The sequence below is a fragment of the Monodon monoceros genome, unplaced genomic scaffold, assembly GCF_005190385.1.
Source record: "Monodon monoceros isolate NGI ecotype Baffin Bay Population unplaced genomic scaffold, NGI_Narwhal_1 Super_Scaffold_16, whole genome shotgun sequence".
NCBI lineage: Eukaryota > Metazoa > Chordata > Mammalia > Artiodactyla > Monodontidae > Monodon > Monodon monoceros.
In genome coordinates, this window is record NW_021703772.1 from 7,816,314 (window position 1) to 7,837,002 (window position 20,689).

The 20,689-nt window shown below is 41.7% G+C and overlaps 1 protein-coding gene across 12 annotated transcripts in view; it reads right to left on the reverse strand.

Moving 5' to 3' along the window:
- The window catches only part of DIS3L2 (DIS3 like 3'-5' exoribonuclease 2), a 373,313-nt gene that overhangs the window by 144,804 nt on the left and 207,820 nt on the right, over nucleotides 1–20,689 (reverse strand). For all 12 annotated transcript variants that reach the window (XR_003793808.1, XR_003793807.1, XM_029224426.1 and 9 more), the window contains exon 10: nucleotides 785–864. Coding sequence is in view for 10 of the 12 variants with exons in the window: in XM_029224426.1 (XP_029080259.1) it covers nucleotides 785–864 (80 nt within the window). In the remaining 2 variants the exon portion in view is untranslated. The remainder of the gene's footprint in view (nucleotides 1–784; nucleotides 865–20,689) is intronic.

Here is a 20,689-nt window from a genome sequence, read left to right on the forward strand (position 1 = left end):
CGTCATGGGCAAGCCATCAAAGGCCACGTTAGTGCCAAAGCCATATCGGAGAATAACTAAAGCCACAGCAGTCACCAGACCCCACCCCGGTGAGGGGCAGGAAGCAGCTCCAGACTCTTAAGTGGCTCATCTGGAGGGGCATTAGGAAGGGCATGGCTAGGGTTTGCTCTTCTCACACCTCACACATTTCCCCCTCCCGCTATGATAGTTTTCAAAGACCAGTAGCATCAAATCCCACTTTTTCCTTCCTGGCTCCATCCCCAAAGAATGTTTCAGGAGCCTCTAACAGCTGCCTTCTGCAATTTGCTGGACAGATGAAGACCTACGCGGGGCAGAGCAAGCTTCTCCAGCTCAGGCCGTGAGGGGCTTCCTCAGGGGAGGTGTTCCTGCCGCCTCTGCTGAGCACGTCTTTGGACAGCACCCCTTGAATCACCCCAGTGTGTCGTTCAATTCAGGTAAAAAAAAACTCTGTGCTTCTCCGAAGCAGAGCTTAGGGGCCTTCTTTAACACATTATGCCCTCACTGGAGCCTCCTGCAGGGCCGGGCCTGAAATTAGTTCTTCTGCCCTCACTGCTGTCCCTCCTGAGGCCCGAGAAGGGTCCTAGCAAGAGGACGTTTCTTATTCTCACGCTCACTGAAGTCGGTCAGGAGCACAATCTCTAGGTCGCATGCTGTGTAGGCTCAGGGGCCTACGGCAAGTTCAGGGAGTACCCGGCAGCCAGGGTGGCCACACAGGGGTGCCCGCTGCCTGCCACCTAGAGGGGGAGAGAAGATTCCATCCTACCGTCAGCGACGGGCTTGCAGGAGAGGGCGTCATCGAGGTCTCGGGCAGTTGATGGGTCGATGGTGAAGACACAGTCTTTTCTAGGGAAGATTGAAGACATAATTAGCAAGGCCACAAATAACAGAAACTTTACCCCACTGTAGTACAGCTTTAAAGAACGGCTCTTTTGCAAATGTATAAACGGTAGACAAAGTGGGGAGTAACTTCTCTCTTGTCTAACAGGGGATCTTTAATAAAATGCAAACTGGGGGAAGATAACAAGGCTCCGTACTGTCTCTGAGTGTCTTTCTCTTTCTCTCTGCTGACTGGCCCCTACTTCTCCTTGATCCTGAGTTAGAACAGGTGTGAGCGGGTGGAAGTGAGGCGGCTTCCATGAATGGGGCTTCCCAAGAAGTTACCTGACAAGAGGGGCAAGTCCCTTTGGCAAATTACTCTCCAACAGTCAGTTCTTTCTTTTGCCTCCCTCTTCCTCAGTGGCTGATGGGAACCTGTCCTTCAAGGATCATATGAGGATGATTTACTACTCCTTCTCCTATCTTGCAAAAGTGGGGTGTGCCAAAGAATAAACCGTCTAGCTTGTGACACAGGGAGATGGGACTCAAGAATAGGTTGCGCAGAAAACTTTGGGCCCATACAATCAGCCATGATGCCATTCTACTTGGAAATGGCCCTAATCACAGTTTATTTCCATGAAATAATCATATACTTCATCCAGGCTCACATAATTGAGTACACCCTATGCCTCTTTATCTCCACACAGTATCCCTAGGCACACCTCATTCTTAATCTGTGAAGCCCCTGGACGTTCTCATTTTGCTTTAGAATTTCCCAAATAACATGACCCACCCAACCTACCCATTCACACCATATAAATAACTAAGATTTGGGCAGTCGGTCCTAAGTTCTCCACACCTCCTGCCCCGTCTTCCGGGGCACTGGCCTGGAAGTCAGGGTGTTTAGCAGGAACCACCCTCCCTTCCCCACACACAGGCTCTCTAGTCAGCACTCCCTGCCCCCACTGCACTCTCCTCAAGTTCTTCCTCCACTCCCTCCAGTACTATCAGCCCCACTGCTGCCATTCCCCGGTCCCCTCCCGCCTCATCAACACTCATGATGGTGGACATCCTGGAAGTCACCACAATTAGTTGGCTTTGTTCTTAAAGTCTTATTTCCTATGTTGCTCTTCTGCTCAAAACTTCCCCAAAGCCCTCACAGGCTGCCAAGCAGCTCTGGGCGCCGGGCTGCAAACCTCTCGAGGCCTTCCTTTACCTGTCCCCTTACTGTTCAGTTCCCTTATTCCTGATAACCCTTCACCAGCCCTCTCTGATCCTCCACACTGATCATCTCACCACCATAATACCTTGATTCTAAGACAGTATTAATTCTAGGACACACTATCAATTCAATAATAGCTTTTTGGGGAAACAAAAACCCCGAGCACGTTAAATATATACATTGATTTTAAAGTACTTCAGGATTTCAGAAATGTCAAGATGTTTTTTTAAAAAAGACTCTTAAATGGTAAGTGGATAAATGGATAACTAAACTATGGTACATCTACACCATGGAATACCACTGAGCAACAAAAAGGAACAAACTACTATACATGCAACAACTTGGATGAATCTCAAAGGTATTATGTCAAGGAAGCCACTCTCACAAGCTTATATAGTCTATGATTCCATTTATATGACATTCTCAAAAAGACAAAATTATATAACAGAGACATAAGTGATTTTCAGGGCTTGGGGAAGGTGGGATTAAAAAGGGGTGCTTGTTCTGAGGGAATGGAGCTTTTCTGTATCTTGATTGTGGTGGTGGCTACATGAACCTACATGTGTCAACATTCAAAGAACTGTACAACAAATAAAGGTCAATTTTACTGTTTATTAATTTAAATTTTAAAAAATTTTAAATGTGATTTCTGAATCAAGGAAAGTAAAAAAAGATTGTTAATAGAATTGATTGATGGGTAGTAGAATTATGGATTAATATTTTTCCTTTATACTTGTCCATATTTTTCAAATTCGCACTATGATTAGTATTACTATTATAAGTGGAAAAAATTAACACTGTATAAAATCTCCTCCAATCAAAAAATAATCAGATACATAATAATGCTTATAAGGATATTCAACAATCTTACAGACTCCTATTGCTTAATACAGCTAATAGCTTTAAAATGATGAATCTGGTAAAACTATATACTCACTGGTACACCAAGAAAAGGGGACAGGGAAAGGTGGGTGCCACTCAGGTGGAGGGACAAGAGCACTTAGAGCACAGTCCCAGGAAGGGTGCTTCACCAGAAGATTCACTCTTCTCACTAAACATCTCAAGAATAGGCACATACAGTGTGGGGAACATAAATGCTGAGGTCTCAGGAGATAAAGAAATAATGTTTCACTATGTAAAAGAAACTGTAATTACACAAGAGTGCCAGAGGAAAAGAGAAACACCAATGTACCCTGGAAAGCACGCTCTTGGAGGGCTTTGTGTTAGTGCTATGAACAGAGGTTGCAACTCACAAATGTTTGTTAAATGAATGAATGCATGCATGCTGACAGGAAGAGACAAGGAAGTGAAATTAATCCTGATACCATGGTAATGGGCTCTAAATTGGTGAGGATCTTGAACTTGATTCATAAGGTAAAGAGGGAGCTGTCTGCTTCTTGTTCCTCTTTGTATCCCCCATAGAAGCCAGCAAAATGCACTGTATATCCTGAGTACTCAATAAATACCCGTTGAACTGAAACTGAAATGTTAGACTTGGTGGTGGGAAAGTTTGGGTTCTCCATCAACCATCATAATGACAACATAAGAAACTGAAAGAACGTTCCTCAAGTTAAAATAAAAAATACTCTTAGTTTGATGGGGGCCACAGTTTACTGGTTTACATGGAGAGTTGAGTGGGAAGTTATATTTTCTTAAAATCAAATGTCTCTGGGTGTTTTGAGACTTTTATTTCTATGAATGAATAATAATGTCCATTAAAACACTTCCAGCCTCAAATCAATTCAGCCATGTGTGACACAGTAAAACTTTAAGGCTTCAACTATTAGTTTGCAAATGTCATTTTTGAGAGGGCCCACACATCGTTTCTGAGAAAAACCTTAGGCTAGCCTGTAAGCACTCAAACCAATCCTCTACTACACTTTTTTAAGAAAATCTGCTCTTAAGCCAGAAACATAAAAGTCTAAATTAAAACAACTCTGGACATATATCACAGCAAGATGTTTTTTGACCCACCTCCTAGAGTAATGGAACTAAAAACAAAAATAAACAAATGGGACCTAATGAAACTTAAAAGCTTTTGCACAGCAAAGGGAACTATAAACAAGACAAAAAGACAACCCTCAGAATGAGAGAAAATATTGGCAAACGAATCAACAAAGGATTAATCTCCAAAATATATAAACAGCTCATGCAGCTCAATATTAAAAAAACAAATAACCCAATCCAAAAATGGGCAGAAGACCTAAATAGACATTTCTCCAAAGAAGACATACAGATGGCCAAGAAGCACATGAAAAGCTGCTCAACATCGCTAATTATTAGAGAAATGCAAATCAAAACTACAATGAGGTATCACCTCACACCAGTCAGAATGAGCATCATCAGAAAATCTACAAACAACAAATGCTGGAGAGGGTGTGGAGAAAGGGAACCCTCTTGCACTGTTGCTGGGAATGTAAATTGATACAGCCACTGTGGAGAACAGTATGGAGGTTCCTTAAAAAACTACAAATAGAACTACCATATGACCCAGCAATCCCACTACTGGGCATATACCCAGAGAAAACCATAATTCAAAAAGAGTCATGTACCCCAATGTTCACTGCAGTACTACTTACAATAGCCAGCTCATGGAAGCAACCTAAATGCCCATCGAAAGATGAACGGATAAAGAGGATGTGGTACATATATACAATGGAATATTACTCATCAAGGAATGAAATTGGGTCATTTGTAGAGACGTGGATGGACCTAGAGACTGTCATACAGAATGAAGTAAGTCAGAAAGAGAAAAACAAATATCGTATATTAACGCATATATGTGGAATCTAGAAAAATGGTACAGATGAACCGGTTTGCAAGGCAGAAATAGAGACACAGATGTAGAGAATGTATGGACACCAAGGGGGGAGAGGCGGGGGGGTGGGATGAATTGGGAGATTGGGATTGACGTATATACACTATGTATAAAATAGATAACTAATAAGAACCTGCTGTATAAAAATAAGTAAAATAAAATTTTTTGAAAATTAAAAAAAAATTAACCACCACACACAAAAAATAATATAAAAATAAAACAACTCTGAGGAATGGTACTCAGGGAAACTTGCTGGAAGACATACCATCCAAACATTATTTTTGATCAGGGGTCAGTAAACTATAGCTCACAGACCAAATTGGGCCTGCCACCTGTTTCTGAATGGTCTGCAGGCTAAGAATGGTTTCTGTCTTTTTAAATGATTGAAAAAAAAAAGAAGAAAAATATTATTTCATGACACGTGAAAATTATACGAAATTCGAATTTTAGTATACATAAATGAAGCCTTATTGGAATACACTCATGCTTTTTGGATACAATGGCAGAGCTGAGTGGAGTAGTTTTGACAGGGACAGTACGCTAAAGTATCTATCTGACCCTTAGGAGACAGTTTGCTGATCCCTGTTTTAGATCAGTGTTTCCCAGTAAGTGTTTTAATTTTTTTAAAAAGGTCTTGTGATTAAATCAGTTTGGTAAATGCTGAGCCAATTTTTTTTCTTTTTTTAATTAATTTATTTTATTTATTTTATTTTTGGCTGTGTTGGGTCTTTGTTGCTGCACACAGGCTTTCTCTAGTTGCAGCGAGTGGGGGCTACTCTTCGTTGTGGTGCGTGGGCTTCTCATTGCAGTGGCTTCTCTTGTTGCAAAGCATGGGCTCTAGGCAAGCAGGCTTCAATAGTTGTGGCACGCAGGCTCAGGAGTTGTGGCTTGTGGGCTCTAGAGAGCAGGGTCAGTAGTTGTGGCGCACGGGCTTAGTTGCTCCATGGCATGTGGGATCTTCCCAGACAGGGTTCGAACCTGTGTCCCCTGCATTGGCAGGCGGATTCTTAACCTCTGCACCACCAGGGAAGTCTCAATTTTTTAATAGTAGGACTTCTCAGAGCCTTCAGTATGCTGGTATCACACAGTTCTTGCCAGACCCATTTGATCTTGGCACTTTTTTTGTGGCACAGAATCTCCCAGACACCTTTGAAAGGTGATAAACTACACTGAAACACCCTGCACAGGCCTCCCGTGGAGTCCTTCTCACATGGGGCCTTAGCACCAAGCCTACCCCATGGAATACTGCAAGAAGTCAAACAAGTGTCTATGCTATTTGCTGCAGGGAAGCTGATGAGGGCCTTGCTCGGTTGCTCACTCGGTGCCCCTTTCACGAGCACTTCAGGAGCAAGTTTATGCAGTGCAAGGACTCGCTCTTCTTCTCTTGAGCTGATGGTGTGCTTGTACCTTACACATATGTGAATTTTATCCTTTTAAGTTTCCTTCTTTGCTTTGCCTGCTAGGAAACTCAGAAAAACATGTGTGATCTGTTTCCAGAGGATCTTATTTGTAGTTTGAACTTTGTGAACTAACCTTTATCCTGGGTGTACCTCATTTTCCTATTCATATAACCCTTTTGCCCTGTAGCCGAATTTAAAAATTATTCATTGCATTATATGTATATCTGCAAGTGGCCTTAAATCATTAAAAAAAAAACAAACAAACCAGGGTACAAAAACATACACACATATATTGAGGAGTTACATTTCAGAATCATGTGTTGAGGGGATGCTGGAAGAAAGACGGACATTCAGTATAGGCTACTAAGAGAACTAACTTCTAGACAGAGTAAAACTTGGAGAGCTCCCAGCAAGTATTTGTACTGTAGCAGTGGACTCCAAACTTGCTCTCTCGCTATGGAAAATTGGGAGAAGCAAGGGAACAGTGAGTGACCCTGACAAACCCCAGTCCTCAGTGCTGAGAGCCAGTGACTTAATCTGTTGTCATCACCACAATTACGAAGCGGCCACGATGTGGTGCATGAGGGCTCCTTCTGGTCATGGGCCACAGCGGCTGCGGGCTGCTGGCCTCAGCACTTGGGAGCCCGGCCCCACAGGGGCAGTGCTCCATGCAGCAGTTACACTCCGTTAACATGCTTTTGGGATTTTACTGGCTCCTTTTCTGGAAGGCTTTGGTCTCACAACCTGCAGGGAGCAGCCTGGCCTGCCAGCTTTTAGAACCTGTGAGACCAAATATTTAAAGAGTTCCGCAACAATGGTTAGAAAGAAGCTAACCCTGACCCGCAGAAAATAAAGTGCCAGGTGGGGGAGGGAAAGAATGAGGCTCCAGTGCATGAGGCTGCAGAATTCCAATTCAGAGCAGCGTTATGTAACCAAAATTTCTGAAGGTACGTGACTGAAGGGCTTAGTCGAACTTTTTAAAGGGACAGAAAACTTCGAAGATTGTTTTACTCAAAGCCATTGGTCCGAGAAAAGAACACGTGAAGAATAACTAAAAGCCTTCTATAATCCATTATGACCTGGCCAAGAATCCCAGGGAATAACAAAAGCACAGAAAGAACTTCTGTTCCTCTGTCACTCACACACCCTTCCTCTGACCTTGCGTCCTCTTCCTCCTCAGGGGACCAACATCTCTACCTCCTTGCAGCTGGAGGCAGCTGTCTAGTCTCCACAGCAACATTTACTCACCACGTTGTCACCATTCACCTCACTGGATTTCGGCCATGGCCCCTACGACATCACAGAAATTGCTCTCCCAAGGTCATGGCTACTGCCAGATTAATCGTCTTAAAGCACGTGCCTGGTAAAAAAGCCTTCCTCAACTCCTTACTGACTAAAATAGAAACTCAGCTTAGAATTCAAAGCCTTTCATGATATGGCCCTGGCCTGCATTTTTCTAGTCAGATTGCACACTCCCAACGTGCACCTAGTATGACAAACTTTTCTCTACACCCTCTGGTTCCTGAAACACTGTTCATGCTGTTCCCAACATTAGGACATTTATCCCACCAATCTCCAGTGTCTAAGACCTACCACTTTTAAAGGCCTGGCTGCAATGCCATCTTTTTTCCAGGGAACCTTCATGGCTCCAGAGAGTAGAAGCTGCCTCTCCCCCAGCTGCCCTGCCCATGCCTGCAACCTGCCCTAGTTCAATGGCGCTGACCACTACCCCTGGCATGCTGACGGTTACTTATGGACATGTCTCATCACTGTGACAAGGCTGAGAGCTCCTCAAGATCTGGCTCTGATCCTGACCTATCTGTGTATCTCTTCCAGCACACTGAAGGCACACATGTAATGAATAGCTGATGGATACGTGAATGAAAAAAATCACCAAAGGGGCCTCTTTAGCACTTTTCCATTCAATTTTGCCACTGTGACTTGGGAAATACATTTAGGATTAGAACTCATGACCGCCTGGCATCCAACCCTGTGGTCACACCACAGTGTTATTGTTTCCAAGGGTGTCCTTTTCTGTCTTCATCCCATCTTCTTTTCTCATAAAACAGTGTTTTACAAACTGTGGTTCAGGGACCAATTCCAGACTAACAAAATTTATAGAGGCCCTCCTCTGTCCGTGACTCTGGGTTTGTCTCCTTGCTCACAAGCAATTCTGGTGAGGAGGATCTGGGTCAATGATGGCGAATGGGTGAAAAGGGATGGAAAATATTTAAGAAATAACTTTAGGAGGGTAAAGAGTACAGTTTTTTACCACTTTCTTAGATTAGATGGTATCAGAGTTTATATAGAAACCAGATAATTTTATATAAACTGGAGCAGGAAAAGTAACTAAAAAGCTGGAGCACTCAGCCATGTGATGCGTCTCTACGGAGCACCATGCGGGGAGTCCAGCCAGATGGGTGCTAAGATGAACCAGCCAAGTCAGATGCTGAACTCGTCTGAGCTTCCCTTTCACACTGACTTTCCTCAGGGATGCGCCGACCTCTCCTCTCGAAGGCCATGGAGCAGGGAGCATCATTCGAACCTGAATCAGCGCCCCTTAGTGCAGCAGGGCTGGACCGTTTATTTTTTCTGATGGCAGCTGTGGATATGTTAATACTCTTATCACTCAGCTCTACTGCCACAACAGATGCTAAAAAGTCTGACACAAACCACAGATTTTTCAGAACAGAAAAAGACTGAGGTCTATTTAAAGCAGAAGGAGATCTTGGTCCATCTGTCCCTCCACTTCCCCATAGTGATGAAACGACACACAGGAGGCCATAGAGAGAACAGAAAGAACGGAGGCAATGCTCTGGGCAGGCTCTTTTCACCCAGCTAGGGGTTTTTAATCTAGGGTCCACCAAAGGTCTACCTCAAGCTTTAGCAAAATTCTAGACCAAGTGAATGTAGTGATTAGGTTACTTTCCAAAGGACTGTGATAAGATGAGAACGGAATCAGAAATGACTAAAATGGTCTCCCTTGTTATATTCATTTACTCACCCACTCACTGAACCTCTCTCCATTCTGTGCCTCTTTTTATACTTCAAAAAAACGACACCCTGGAGCAGAGGTCACAGGACAAGGTTGGCCTGGTACCCTGGGAGCCAGAGGCCACGGCATGGGCCAGGAAAGCCACGGTTTAAACTTAGAGAATATGTTAAAATTAACTTTCTTCCCCTCAATTTTCATTCTGAAAAATGTTAAACTTTCAGGAAAATTTAAAGAATAGTAAAATTAACATTCATATACCTCTCATTAAGATTCATCAAATGTCAACACTTTGACATATTTGCTTTATCTTTCTCCTCCCTCTGTTCCTCCCTTCATATATCTAGCTCTTTTTTTTTTTTTACATCTGAACTATTTTAAATTATGTAGTACAGATCATGATACTTTACCCCTCCATTCTTTTGCATGTGTTTTCTGAGAATAAAGGCATTCTTCTACAGAACCAGAATACTACCACCACCACAGTTAAGATTAATTTCCTCTATCCGATTTACAGATCATATTTAAATGTCTTCAATTGTCTCACAAAATTGTTTTCCTCCTGATCTAGGCTCTAATCAAGGTTTACACAGTATTTGGTAGTCATGTCTCTTTAGTCTGTTTAATGTATATGAATTCCTCTATCTTTATTTATTATTTTTAAAAAATATAACACTGCTTTTGTTTTTTTGAAGAGTCCAGGCCAGTTGTCTTGTAGAATGTCTCACGTTCTAGATTTATCAGCTTGTTTCCTCATGGAAGGAGAAAGAGAGGAAAGGACAGAAATAAATCAAACGTGGCAAAATTAATCCTCTCTGAATTTCCAACAAACAGAAAGTTAGGTTTTAAGTCTTGACTAGATTCACGGTGAACTTTTGCCATGAATACTTCACAGGGGATAGTGTGCACTTCGTACTGCATTCCTTCAGAAGGCACAGACTGTGAGGTCGCCAGATGTGATTTGCTAAGGTGCTAATAGCCAGAGCTTTCTATTATAAGGCTACCTTTTACTCTTTATAATTAATAAGTAATCTGTGGAATAAGACTTTTAGATCATGTGAATATCCTGCTCTCAAAGAACCTTTCAGCCAGTGATTCTAGCTTCCACTGATGCTTTTTGCCTGAATCAATCATAACTTCGCAAGTTGTAAAATGGTGATTTTCTAATCCTATACTACTGTCTGTATTTATGAGCTGACTCTTCTGTCAAGAGCTTTCCCTGCACTGACCCTACTTTGTTGTTGTTTGTTCGTTTTTGGTTTCTTTTTGAGTATTATTACAGATTCACTGACTTAAAAAAAATTAAATGTATTATCCATTACCATTACTATTCTTTCTGATACTCAAATTGTCCCAAATGAGGTTGGTGGAGGCCCTTTCAAGTGATCCCCTGCGTCCTTGCAATGTGTCTCCACAAGTCTTGGAGCACTTCTGTGCTGTTTGGCACAGTAATTATTTCAGGCTCACCTTATACATTTCCTGCCCAGGCTAATAATCACCATGTCCCTAAGGAGCCCAGGTTTCTTTCAGTGGGGAATGAACGTTATGCAGAAGCCAACACAGGGCTCTAGATCGCTATGCTCATTACTACTCAGGTGTCATTACTTCTAGGCCCTTTTAGTGAGCTGAATTAGAAAATACTGAGTTAAATCGTATGAAATTGTTGATATTTGACTAGTTACAGCCTAAAACTGGCAATTTCCTGTGGCTCAACCTAATACACTGCTTAAAAGTCGTGAGTCACATTTACACCTCCAACTGAACTCTAATACTACAGAGGTCTTGCTCCTCTTCCCGCATTCTATATTTATATTTTTATTCTTCCACTGAGAGCCTCAGCTCCCAATGGCTTCAATATTTAAAACAGTTTCAGAAATACAATCCCAGTATCCACTAGCAACCAAGTATCTATGAAGATTTCTTTGGAGTTTTATCGTTAGAATATAGTCACTAAGGATGTACAAAGTGCTCAAAAAGCATAGTGCCCAAAAGTTACCTGAATCCTTTTTTTCTCTGTGTAGTAATGCTATACATTTGATAAACATTAGTACCATTTGTTATTGTCTTATGTCGATTTTAGAGATTTTGCTTTTATTTCCTTTTAAATTTAATTTTATTGTTGAATATTTAAATGGTTCAAAAGTTAAAGTATACTGAGAGAAGTCTTACTCTCATCTCTATCCTACCTTATTCCTACCCCCCAGAGATAACTATTTCATCATTTTCTGGTTTATTCTTTTTTGCATTTCTGCTTTCTTTTTGATATATATTTTTTCTCATTTTCTCTTCTTTCTAACACGAACAGTCGAATCCTATAAATTCTCTCTTGCAACTTGCTTTTTCACTTAACAATAAATCCTGGAAATTACTCCGTATCAGTTCAGTGGCCAGAATCATAGAATCGACAGAGTTGGAAGTTCCTCAGAGTTCACCCTAGTCCAAATCTTATCCCCCAGATGTCTCCGAACCAGAATCAATCACACAGATCAACCCACATCTTGAGTACTCAGGATAAGGGGATAAGTCACTGACTTATTAGGCAGGCCATTCAATTTCAGACAGGAGCCCGAACTATTGGAAAGTACCTTTATAAGCTGAGCTGAAATCTGATTCTGAGAAACTTCACAATTCAGCCCTTTGCAGCCACAAAGAATTAGCTGGATCCCTCTTTCGCCATGCAATCCTGCAGTCATGAATTTTCCCAAGAAATAGGCCCATCCCTTTCTTGTTCTAAATGGCTGAAAACTATGTGTAATTGTAGCTCTTTTCATAAATTTTCACTTATTTTGTGTCAAGCACAAATTGAAGTTGTAGGAAGCAGTACAATGTCAATGTGAAGGTATCAGAGGTTAAGAGAAAGAAGGCCAGAATTCCTTCATTCAGTATTTACAGACATTTACTGCTCTAGGTGTCTGCAACACATTTGAGAACAAAGAATCCTGTCCACTTACATTCTAGTGGGGGAGAAGATAGAAAATAAACAGTATTATAATTAAGTGCTGTGGAGGAAAAAGAAAAGAAGCATTAGAACAGAGCAAGGGAGGTTGGAAGTGCCGACTACAGTTATAAATAGGGTAGTCAGCAGAGGCCTCAATGAGGTGATGCCACTTGAAGATGACTTGAGGGAGGTGAGGAGTGAGCCATGGGCTTTATGGAGAAAGAAGGACTTGGGCAAAAGGAAGAGCTACAGCAAAGGCCTGGAAGCCACCAAGTTAGTTTACCTGAAGGCCCCGAACTGCTGGGCACAACTCAACCAAGAGAGTTTATATGTAGATACAAATGGCTTGGCCTCTGCTCTCTTTTATTTCCTGTCCAAGAAGTCTTAAACCTAGGCTCGCAGGTGTTCAGAATGCAGCTCTGCACGCCTAAGGGAGAAATGAGAGCAGCCGAGTCCCATGGCGCCCAGAAAGTCCTTCTACCCGAAGCACTCTCTGAACATCTCTCTCTCTTCTTTTACCTCTGGGTAGTAGAGTCTTCCTATGACCCAGATTTAAAATATCACATTGGGGTTACTTTAAAACAGGCTAGAAGAACACTGACTGATATAAAATAAGTTTTAAAATCGGACAAAATGAAGTAGCAGTAAGCTTACAGGAAATGTTCCCACAGAGGGATCAAATATCTAAGCCTCTAAATATAATGTTTAGAGTTTAGACATAAAAAGTTCTCCTATGTGCAAAATCTTCGCAGAGTATTAACATATTAGAGGTCTTCACTTCAATATATGGGAAATCTTGCTCTCGTTAAAAACACTTTTTTTCTACATCTCCTAGAATCTCTTGAAAGGTGATTCTCTTAGAATTATAATAATGGTGGGTATTATTTTTTACTCTTGTTTTATGGATGGGGAAACTGAGGCTCAGAGAGATTAAGTAATTTGCCTAAGGTCACAGAACTGCAGAACTTTGATTTAATGGAACAGGAATTCAAAAGAGAAGGTGTTAAAAGAAGTAAACAAGCCAAGAAGTTTTATTTCAAATGGAAGCTGACATCTCTTCTACGTACCCTTAGTTCCATACTTTATCTTAAGATTTAAACACCCCAGAAGCATTTTTGCTGAACTACTAATTACCCCCAAATTTCTCTGAGAAAAGTTTCTCTGTGGTTGACTAAGTTGTCAATGACTTCGTTTTTAGGTACCGAACCCAAATCTGACAACTTTTCACCCTCAACCTGAAAATCCACATACAGAGTTCTGACATCAAGTTTTTTCCAAACGGATATTCTTTAGTATGTCAGAGAAAGTCAAGTCCCAAGTACTTTCTTTTGGAATGGGTACCCAAAGATAGGAAAAGTAGCCGAAAAGGGAACATGAATAGATATATTTTCACTTTAAAAGACTATGCTATTAAATTTGCTTTGCAATTTCCAGAACAGACATAATGAATGTATTAAAATAAAACAGAAAATGTAATCAAACTTTAATATGACTTTATCAGAGACTTAAACACAATGGTAAAGGCCAGTATTTAATGGATTTAAATTCTAGTGGACGGAATTAAGAATAGTCACAAGGTCAAGGAATTAACTATGTCTAGACATCTCTCCTACACTTCTATCTGAGGAACAGCATTTTTTTTTCTCATCCTTTGAATTCCCAAGCCAGGAATTCAGAACCTGCTGTTGGAAGGATCATCATCCTTAATTCTCAATCCATTTATCAGGCTAAAATGCAAATGTAAGTGGTGAATACATTTCAACAGCCCCAGAGATCCAAAGAGCCTTCTCAGGGAGCATGCTGAGCTAACTGGGGAAGGGTTAAGCCACCCCTATTTTTCAGATCTGAAAACAGTTGTTCTGATACGAGAAGAATCATTGCAATGGTGCCAGCTCCCGTCTACAAAAGCTATACACATTTTTTGCACAACTGTGTGATCGTTATGGCAACCATGAAAATGGAACTATCATTCTTCAAATCACACACTACCCGTACTGGATTACCTACATACGTTCGTTCTTCCACATCACCCAGAATTTCTTTTCAGAAAGTGCTATGTCTGTCCTATAGATGTTTAGGAGTAAGATAAAGTGGTCTCTTTCAAAGGGAGAGTCCGTAACAATGAATCTTTCAAAGGTCTAGTTCTTGAAGGATTCTAGGACTTCCCTGTCAAGACTTTTAATCCCACGGTCACTGGGAGGCCTCAAAATATTTCCCCCAGGGGGCAAGGAAACTGCCTGGAAAACGTATTCCCCAAATGACTGTTTTTTATTAAGAGCATGATTAAAGCACCATGAATGAGCCTTATTAGACCCTGCACGGCTCTGCAAAGTACTGAGAGCATTAGAAAGTGAGTCTCAGTTTAGTGAGCTGAGAGACTTGTTTAAGAAATACATACCAGCATTTTTATTAAATTTGCTGCTGAAAAAAACACCACCAATATAATCAAACAAAAATGTCAAAATAAATTTCAGCTATATTTTAAGATGATCAGGGACTCTGTTATTAAACAGTGTAAATTCTTTCTTCTCACTAATGGGGAAAGCAAACTCCAGTCTTGTATGTCTTTTAAATATTAATTTGGGGCCAAAATTCTGTTTCATTGTTCACAGAGGGGATTCTACAGTTTAAAAAAAAAAAAAAAAAGCAGCCTGCTAATGACTTCCTGGCTGATTTTAAGTACTTAGACTTCAGATGAAAATGTGTCCATAATTACTGTTTGCTCCAGAGAGTTTCCAAATAAGGTACTGAAATTCATCTAGTTTTCCTTTCTCAAAAAAACAAAAACAGGGGCTTCCCTGGTGGCGCAGTGGTTAAGAATCCGCCTGCCAATGCAGGGGACACGGGTTCGATCCCTGGCCCGGGAAGATCTCACATGCCGCGGAGCAACTAAGCCCATGCGCCACAACTACTGAGCCTGTGCTCTAGAGCCCGCAAGCCACAACTACTGAAGCCCGCACGCCTAGAGCCCATGCTCTGCAACAAAAGAAGCCACCGCAATGAGAAGACCGCGCACCACAACGAAGAGTAGCCCCTGCTCGCCGCAACTAGAGAAAGCCTGCACGCAGCAATGAAGACCCAACACAGCCAAAAATAAAAACAAACAAATAAATAAATAAATTTATAAAAAACAAATACCCACAAAGTTTCCCTATGAGGTGGGCAGGGCAAGTCAAGCTCTAATGCAGCACCCTTAGTTACAGTTGGCGCTCCCTTGGCCGCAGGGTGCAGTGAAACATGGAGCGCTACTTCTCCACTCGCACCCCATCTTCAGGAGAGGAGGAGCTCCCAAGGGACCCCAGGTGACCCCATCTACAGTCTACACTTCTTCCTGCACTTTCAGGGTTCAAGTCACCCCGCATACTCCCTCTACCTCAGCCCAATCCCCAACTTCTAGTCTTTACCAAGTCTTGGACTGGGCCCGAATTCATAATCCCACCCTCGCTTCCTACTGAAGCAGCTCCCCAGCTAGACTCCAGCCTCCTCTCCTGCTCTCCTGCCTTTCAGATCCTTTAGCATTTGACTACCAGGATAAAGTTCCTAAAATACAGCATTAGATTACGCTCCTTTCTCAAAAATCCTCACTGGCTTCCAGCTATCCTGACATTACAGCCCTCAGCTTGGCGTTCAATAGCCTCCATGATCTGGCTTCAAACGATTTTTCCACCCTCCTTAAGATGACTTGTCCACATTAACATGGGGCCTTGGTAAGCCAGTTGTACTAAACATCCTGAATTAGCGATTTGTGTAGATCCATCTCCTCTTCTTTCAGACTTTATTCTCCTTGACGGAAAGAACTATTTCTTTCAATTACATATTTTGCAATTCCAACAATACCTATTTCAGGGTCTTGCAAATAGTAAAGATAATAAATATTTACTGAATTGAATCTTTAAGTGGGCCCCTTCAACTCTAACCATGGGAGAAAAGACTGGGGCTGTGGTAGAGCTAATAGTCCCTTTACCAGAAGTACCATCTATCTGTGAGAGTAGATTCCACTTCAGATGATGTCTCGGGACCTCTAGCTATGGCCTGGGAATATGGCCCTAGAGAATTTTCTAGGTTTAGACCCCAAGTCCTTTGGACTATGAATATACTCATATGCAAAGGTAGATGAAAAGGGGCCAAAGAAAGGGGGTAAGAGGGAACAGAATTTGAGGGCAGAAGGCAGTGTGAGATTTGTACTCTACATATACCTCAAACATCTTTTTGGTAAGGCAATGTGTCTTAATGCTCACCAGAAAGAAAGAAGGGGCAATATTTTATCAAGCATAGTATATGCTAGACCTGCGTAAGCATTCTACATGTTGTTATATTTAACCCCTGCATGACCTCATAAGAAATATAGTAACTGTACATTCCTTTTAACTTGTAAAGAAAGAAAGGCTCAGAGAATTTAAGTAACTTGCCCAAGAATACATACCTAGTAAGTGGCAGAGTGATGATTCAAGCCAAATTTGTCTCTAAAACCTACATCTTAGTATTTCACCCCTGTGATATCAGGGTCATTTAAAATTTTCAAACTCCTGGGATAGAAAAATAACCAGTAGCATCATGTATAAAGGTAGGAGGGAACAGAACTGTGGTGGATTGTTATCTGTCTTGACGTTCCCTCTCCCAAACCAACATGTAACCCAAAGCAGGGCAAACTTGATTCTCACTCTAGAATTCGGAATTAGGACAGAGAAGGGAGAGTGTGAGAAGGAGGAAAGTATGTGAGGGGAGAAGATGGAGAGAGATATCAGGCTCCCTCTGGGTGACTGTGGCAGCTCTTAGGTTGCAGCCATCCCACTGAGGAGCAGGGAGCCAAAGAGGCCAGTATGAATGAGGGAAGCCGACGTGTAGAGAGCGTGAGAGGCAGAGATGAAGAAGCCTTTCTGGGTTCGCTGCCCTTGGATTCTGGGAGTCATCGCAGGATCCTTAAAACAAATTCCCCTTTCTGCTTAAATGAGCTCCAGTGGTTTCTGTTATTCAGGACCAAAAGTCTTAATTAATGCAACAGCTGTGGGAAGTTTCCTAGAATGGCTAACTCGTCGTGGCTTTCTCTAACGCTTTCTCGTTAGCAAGCCATGACAGGATGTTACAGCCGATGCTTCCACCCTGCCCACTCCTGGGGGCACCAGGCGCTGGAAAGCAGAGGGAGGGCATGGCAGAGTATCAACAACAAGTTTCTATTTTTTTGGGGGGGGGTTGGGGGGGCGCACTGTGCAGCATGCAGGATCTTAGTTCCCCATCCAGGGATCGAACCCACGCCCCCTGCAGTGGAAGTGCAGAGTCTTAACCGTTGACCGCCAGGGAAGTCCCTCAAGTTTCTATTTCAAAAACAAATTAATTTTTAGAAAGATTGCTTCTGTAACTCAAATTACACAAAGTACAATGCTATAACATTTTTTGACCAGTAGGGTTTTGAAGAAGGCTCTAACTTCTCCTTTCTCAATATGGGGAGGGGAAGTATGTGGTGTTTTTGATTGATTTGGTGTTTTTTTGATTGATTTTTAAAAAATGTTTATCAAGGGTGTGGGTTTAAGGTGGAGAAACATGGAGATGGTGGTTAAGAGATTCCTAGACTGCAAAACTGAATTCAAGTCCAAGCTGTGCCCCTCTCAGCCATGTGACCTTGGGCAAGTGACTACACTCATCCGAGCCACAGTTTCTTCACCTGTAAAACAGGGACAACTGTTTCACAGGATTGTTTGAGTGATTAAATAAGGTAATCCTTAAGTATAAAATAAGTAAACATATAAAGAGGTATAAAAGGTGCACTCAATTAAATATGTGTTTTGGTGTATGTAAATCTGCCACAGTAACAACAAAGCTAAATGCAAACTTCAGACTTTTACATGTGTTAATTTTCTTCATCCTGTATATTTTTGGCTGAACATTAATGGAGATGATCTATTACTAGGGAACTGATCTTTCTCTTTGTGTGTCCTCAGCGTGTATCAAGCCCCAAGGCAGAGACGACAGGAAAGGGACACCCAGTGAGTACTTACTACATGCCCAGCACTGTCCCAGGTCTGACCAACAGTCAAGATTATGCTAGTGATTTAATATTTTCAAAGTAACTCTATTTCAAAAAGGAACGATTAAATATGGCTATAGAAAAGGATAATTGAACACACATTTAAAGTATTATTATGCTTGTGGGAACACTCCTATCCTAGGAATTCTAATTACATCTGTAAGACCACAGGAGAACTGTTTAAACAATCACAATTTGAAACTCTTGATTCTCCCACATACAAACTTTGGTATAATTCCACTAGGTCACCTCTCAGGCAAAAAGATTATAGGGAAACTTTACATTTGCACAGTATGAGTAAATATATGTAACAAAACCAATTTTTTCACACATATAACAGGACTTCCATGCACGCCAGTCTCTTCCTCTGAAAGTTACAAAGGGACTCTGTACACTTATTCACATAATGCCACAACTGCTCAAAAGGGTTTTGGAATTCTTTAAGAACTACTTTCTAAGCCAATTCATGAGCTTCACAAGAAAATCAGTTTTACTACTTTATAATTATACTTTATTTTTTTTTGAAGTTGTATTATCCAGCTTGATCACCCACCTGATTTACCACCCTTGGCTCTAAATTGACTTGGCTGTTTCCAAAACTCAAACGCATTCTCAAAAGATGAAGATTGGCCATTGTTGAAAATGTGCCTTAGGCTCTGAAGGCAATTTCCGAAGAGGAGTCCAGAAATGTGTGCGGCGCCTTACCCACTGCCTGCCAGCAAGCTCCGATCCTCCTCATTCTCAAAAACATCTTGAGGACCCTGCTTCTGTCAAGCTCCCTCTCACCACCTCTGGTGCAGCAAAGCTCCTTGAAAGGGATGTTTCCACTTAGCACCCCTACGTTTTCACGTCCCTTCACCCCTCAACTGACTACAGCCTGCTTTGGCTCTCATCACGCCAACGAAACAACTCATGAGATATTCAAAAGACAAAGAAAAGGACTTGATGACCAAATGCAGTGACTTCTGTTCCAGAGCACAGGGCAGCTCACCCTCGATTGGAACTTGTCGCCAACTGTGCCTTTCCTTTTTCTTTAACTCTTCTAATATCTTCCCTTCTGCAGCCCACTCCCCACCTTCTCCTAAGAAGCTTCCACCCTTTAAACGTTGGAGTTCTTCACAGTCCATCACTGGTCCTCTTTCCTTTTCCGACTGTAGGCTTACTAGGTATATTCATTCACTCTGTGGCTTTAACTACTACTTCATGCACCTAAATAGGTATCGGCAGCCCAGACTTCTTTCCTGAGTGCCAGGCTCGTTTTGCTTTCTGCCTCCTGGACATCTCCTTTTGGTTATTCTAGGCACTTAATGTCCAAATTTTACTCATCTTCCCCTATCTAAACATTCTGTTCTTGCCCTCTAACTCACAATCTCAGATTTTCCTGAATTTCACCGCAGCCTAAGGTTACTGACACAAGTTCAAGGGCCATACAGACATATCCCCTGAGAGGTCTTCTTAGAGGGTGTCAGGAACAGTGTTAATTGCTTTTTTATCCCCCCTTCTTCTTCTTTTTAAAATAATAATAAGACAAAAGCCTTTGGAAATCCTATTCATCCCTCATGACCAAATTCAAAGATTACCTGGCTTCAAAGTTTCCTCATGCAAAATTAATTATTTTCTCCTCTGTGTTCACCTGGTGGCTCTTACTAAAAAAAACCTAAGCTTGTATTTAGAGATAATTGCTGAGGAATATGCAATGGTAAGAAATAATAGAGAGATGCTATCTACCTTTTACCTAATTTCCAATGGTAAAATCTTACAAAATTATAGTACAACACCCAAACCAGGATGTTGACATTGATACAATGCACTGATCTTGTACTCATGAAGTTCTCAACAATTTTATCACACGTGTAGGTTCACGTAAGCACCACCTCAATCAAGACAGAGAGCTATCATCATCTCAAGGATCCTTCAAACTGTCTTTCAATAATGATCATACCCAACTCCCACCTGCCCTACCTCCCTCAATCCCTGGTAACTACAAACCTATTCTCCGTTTCCAAAATACGTCTTTCCTAAAAAGTGATATCAACAGAATCATACAGATGTAAACCTTTCAGACCAGCTTTTTTCACTCGGCGTATTTCCTGAAGATTTGTGCTGTTGTGTGTATATCAACAGTCCATTCCTTTTTGCTGCTGAGTATCATTCCATGATGTGGGTGTACCACAGCTTGTTCAACCATTCACACATGGAAGGAAATCTGGGTTGTTCCCAGTTTGGGGATGTTATGAATAAAGTTGCTATGAAAATCTGTGTACAAGTTTTCGTGTGAACCATAAGTTTTCATTTTTCTGGGCTAAATGCCCAGGAATGCAATTAGCAGGCTGTATGATGGCTGCATTTAGCCTTTTAAGAAACTGCGGAAGTGTTTCCAGAGTGGCTGTGCCATTTTACATTTCCACTAGCAAAGTGTGCATGAGTCACTTTCTCCGCATGCTCACCAGCATTTGGTAT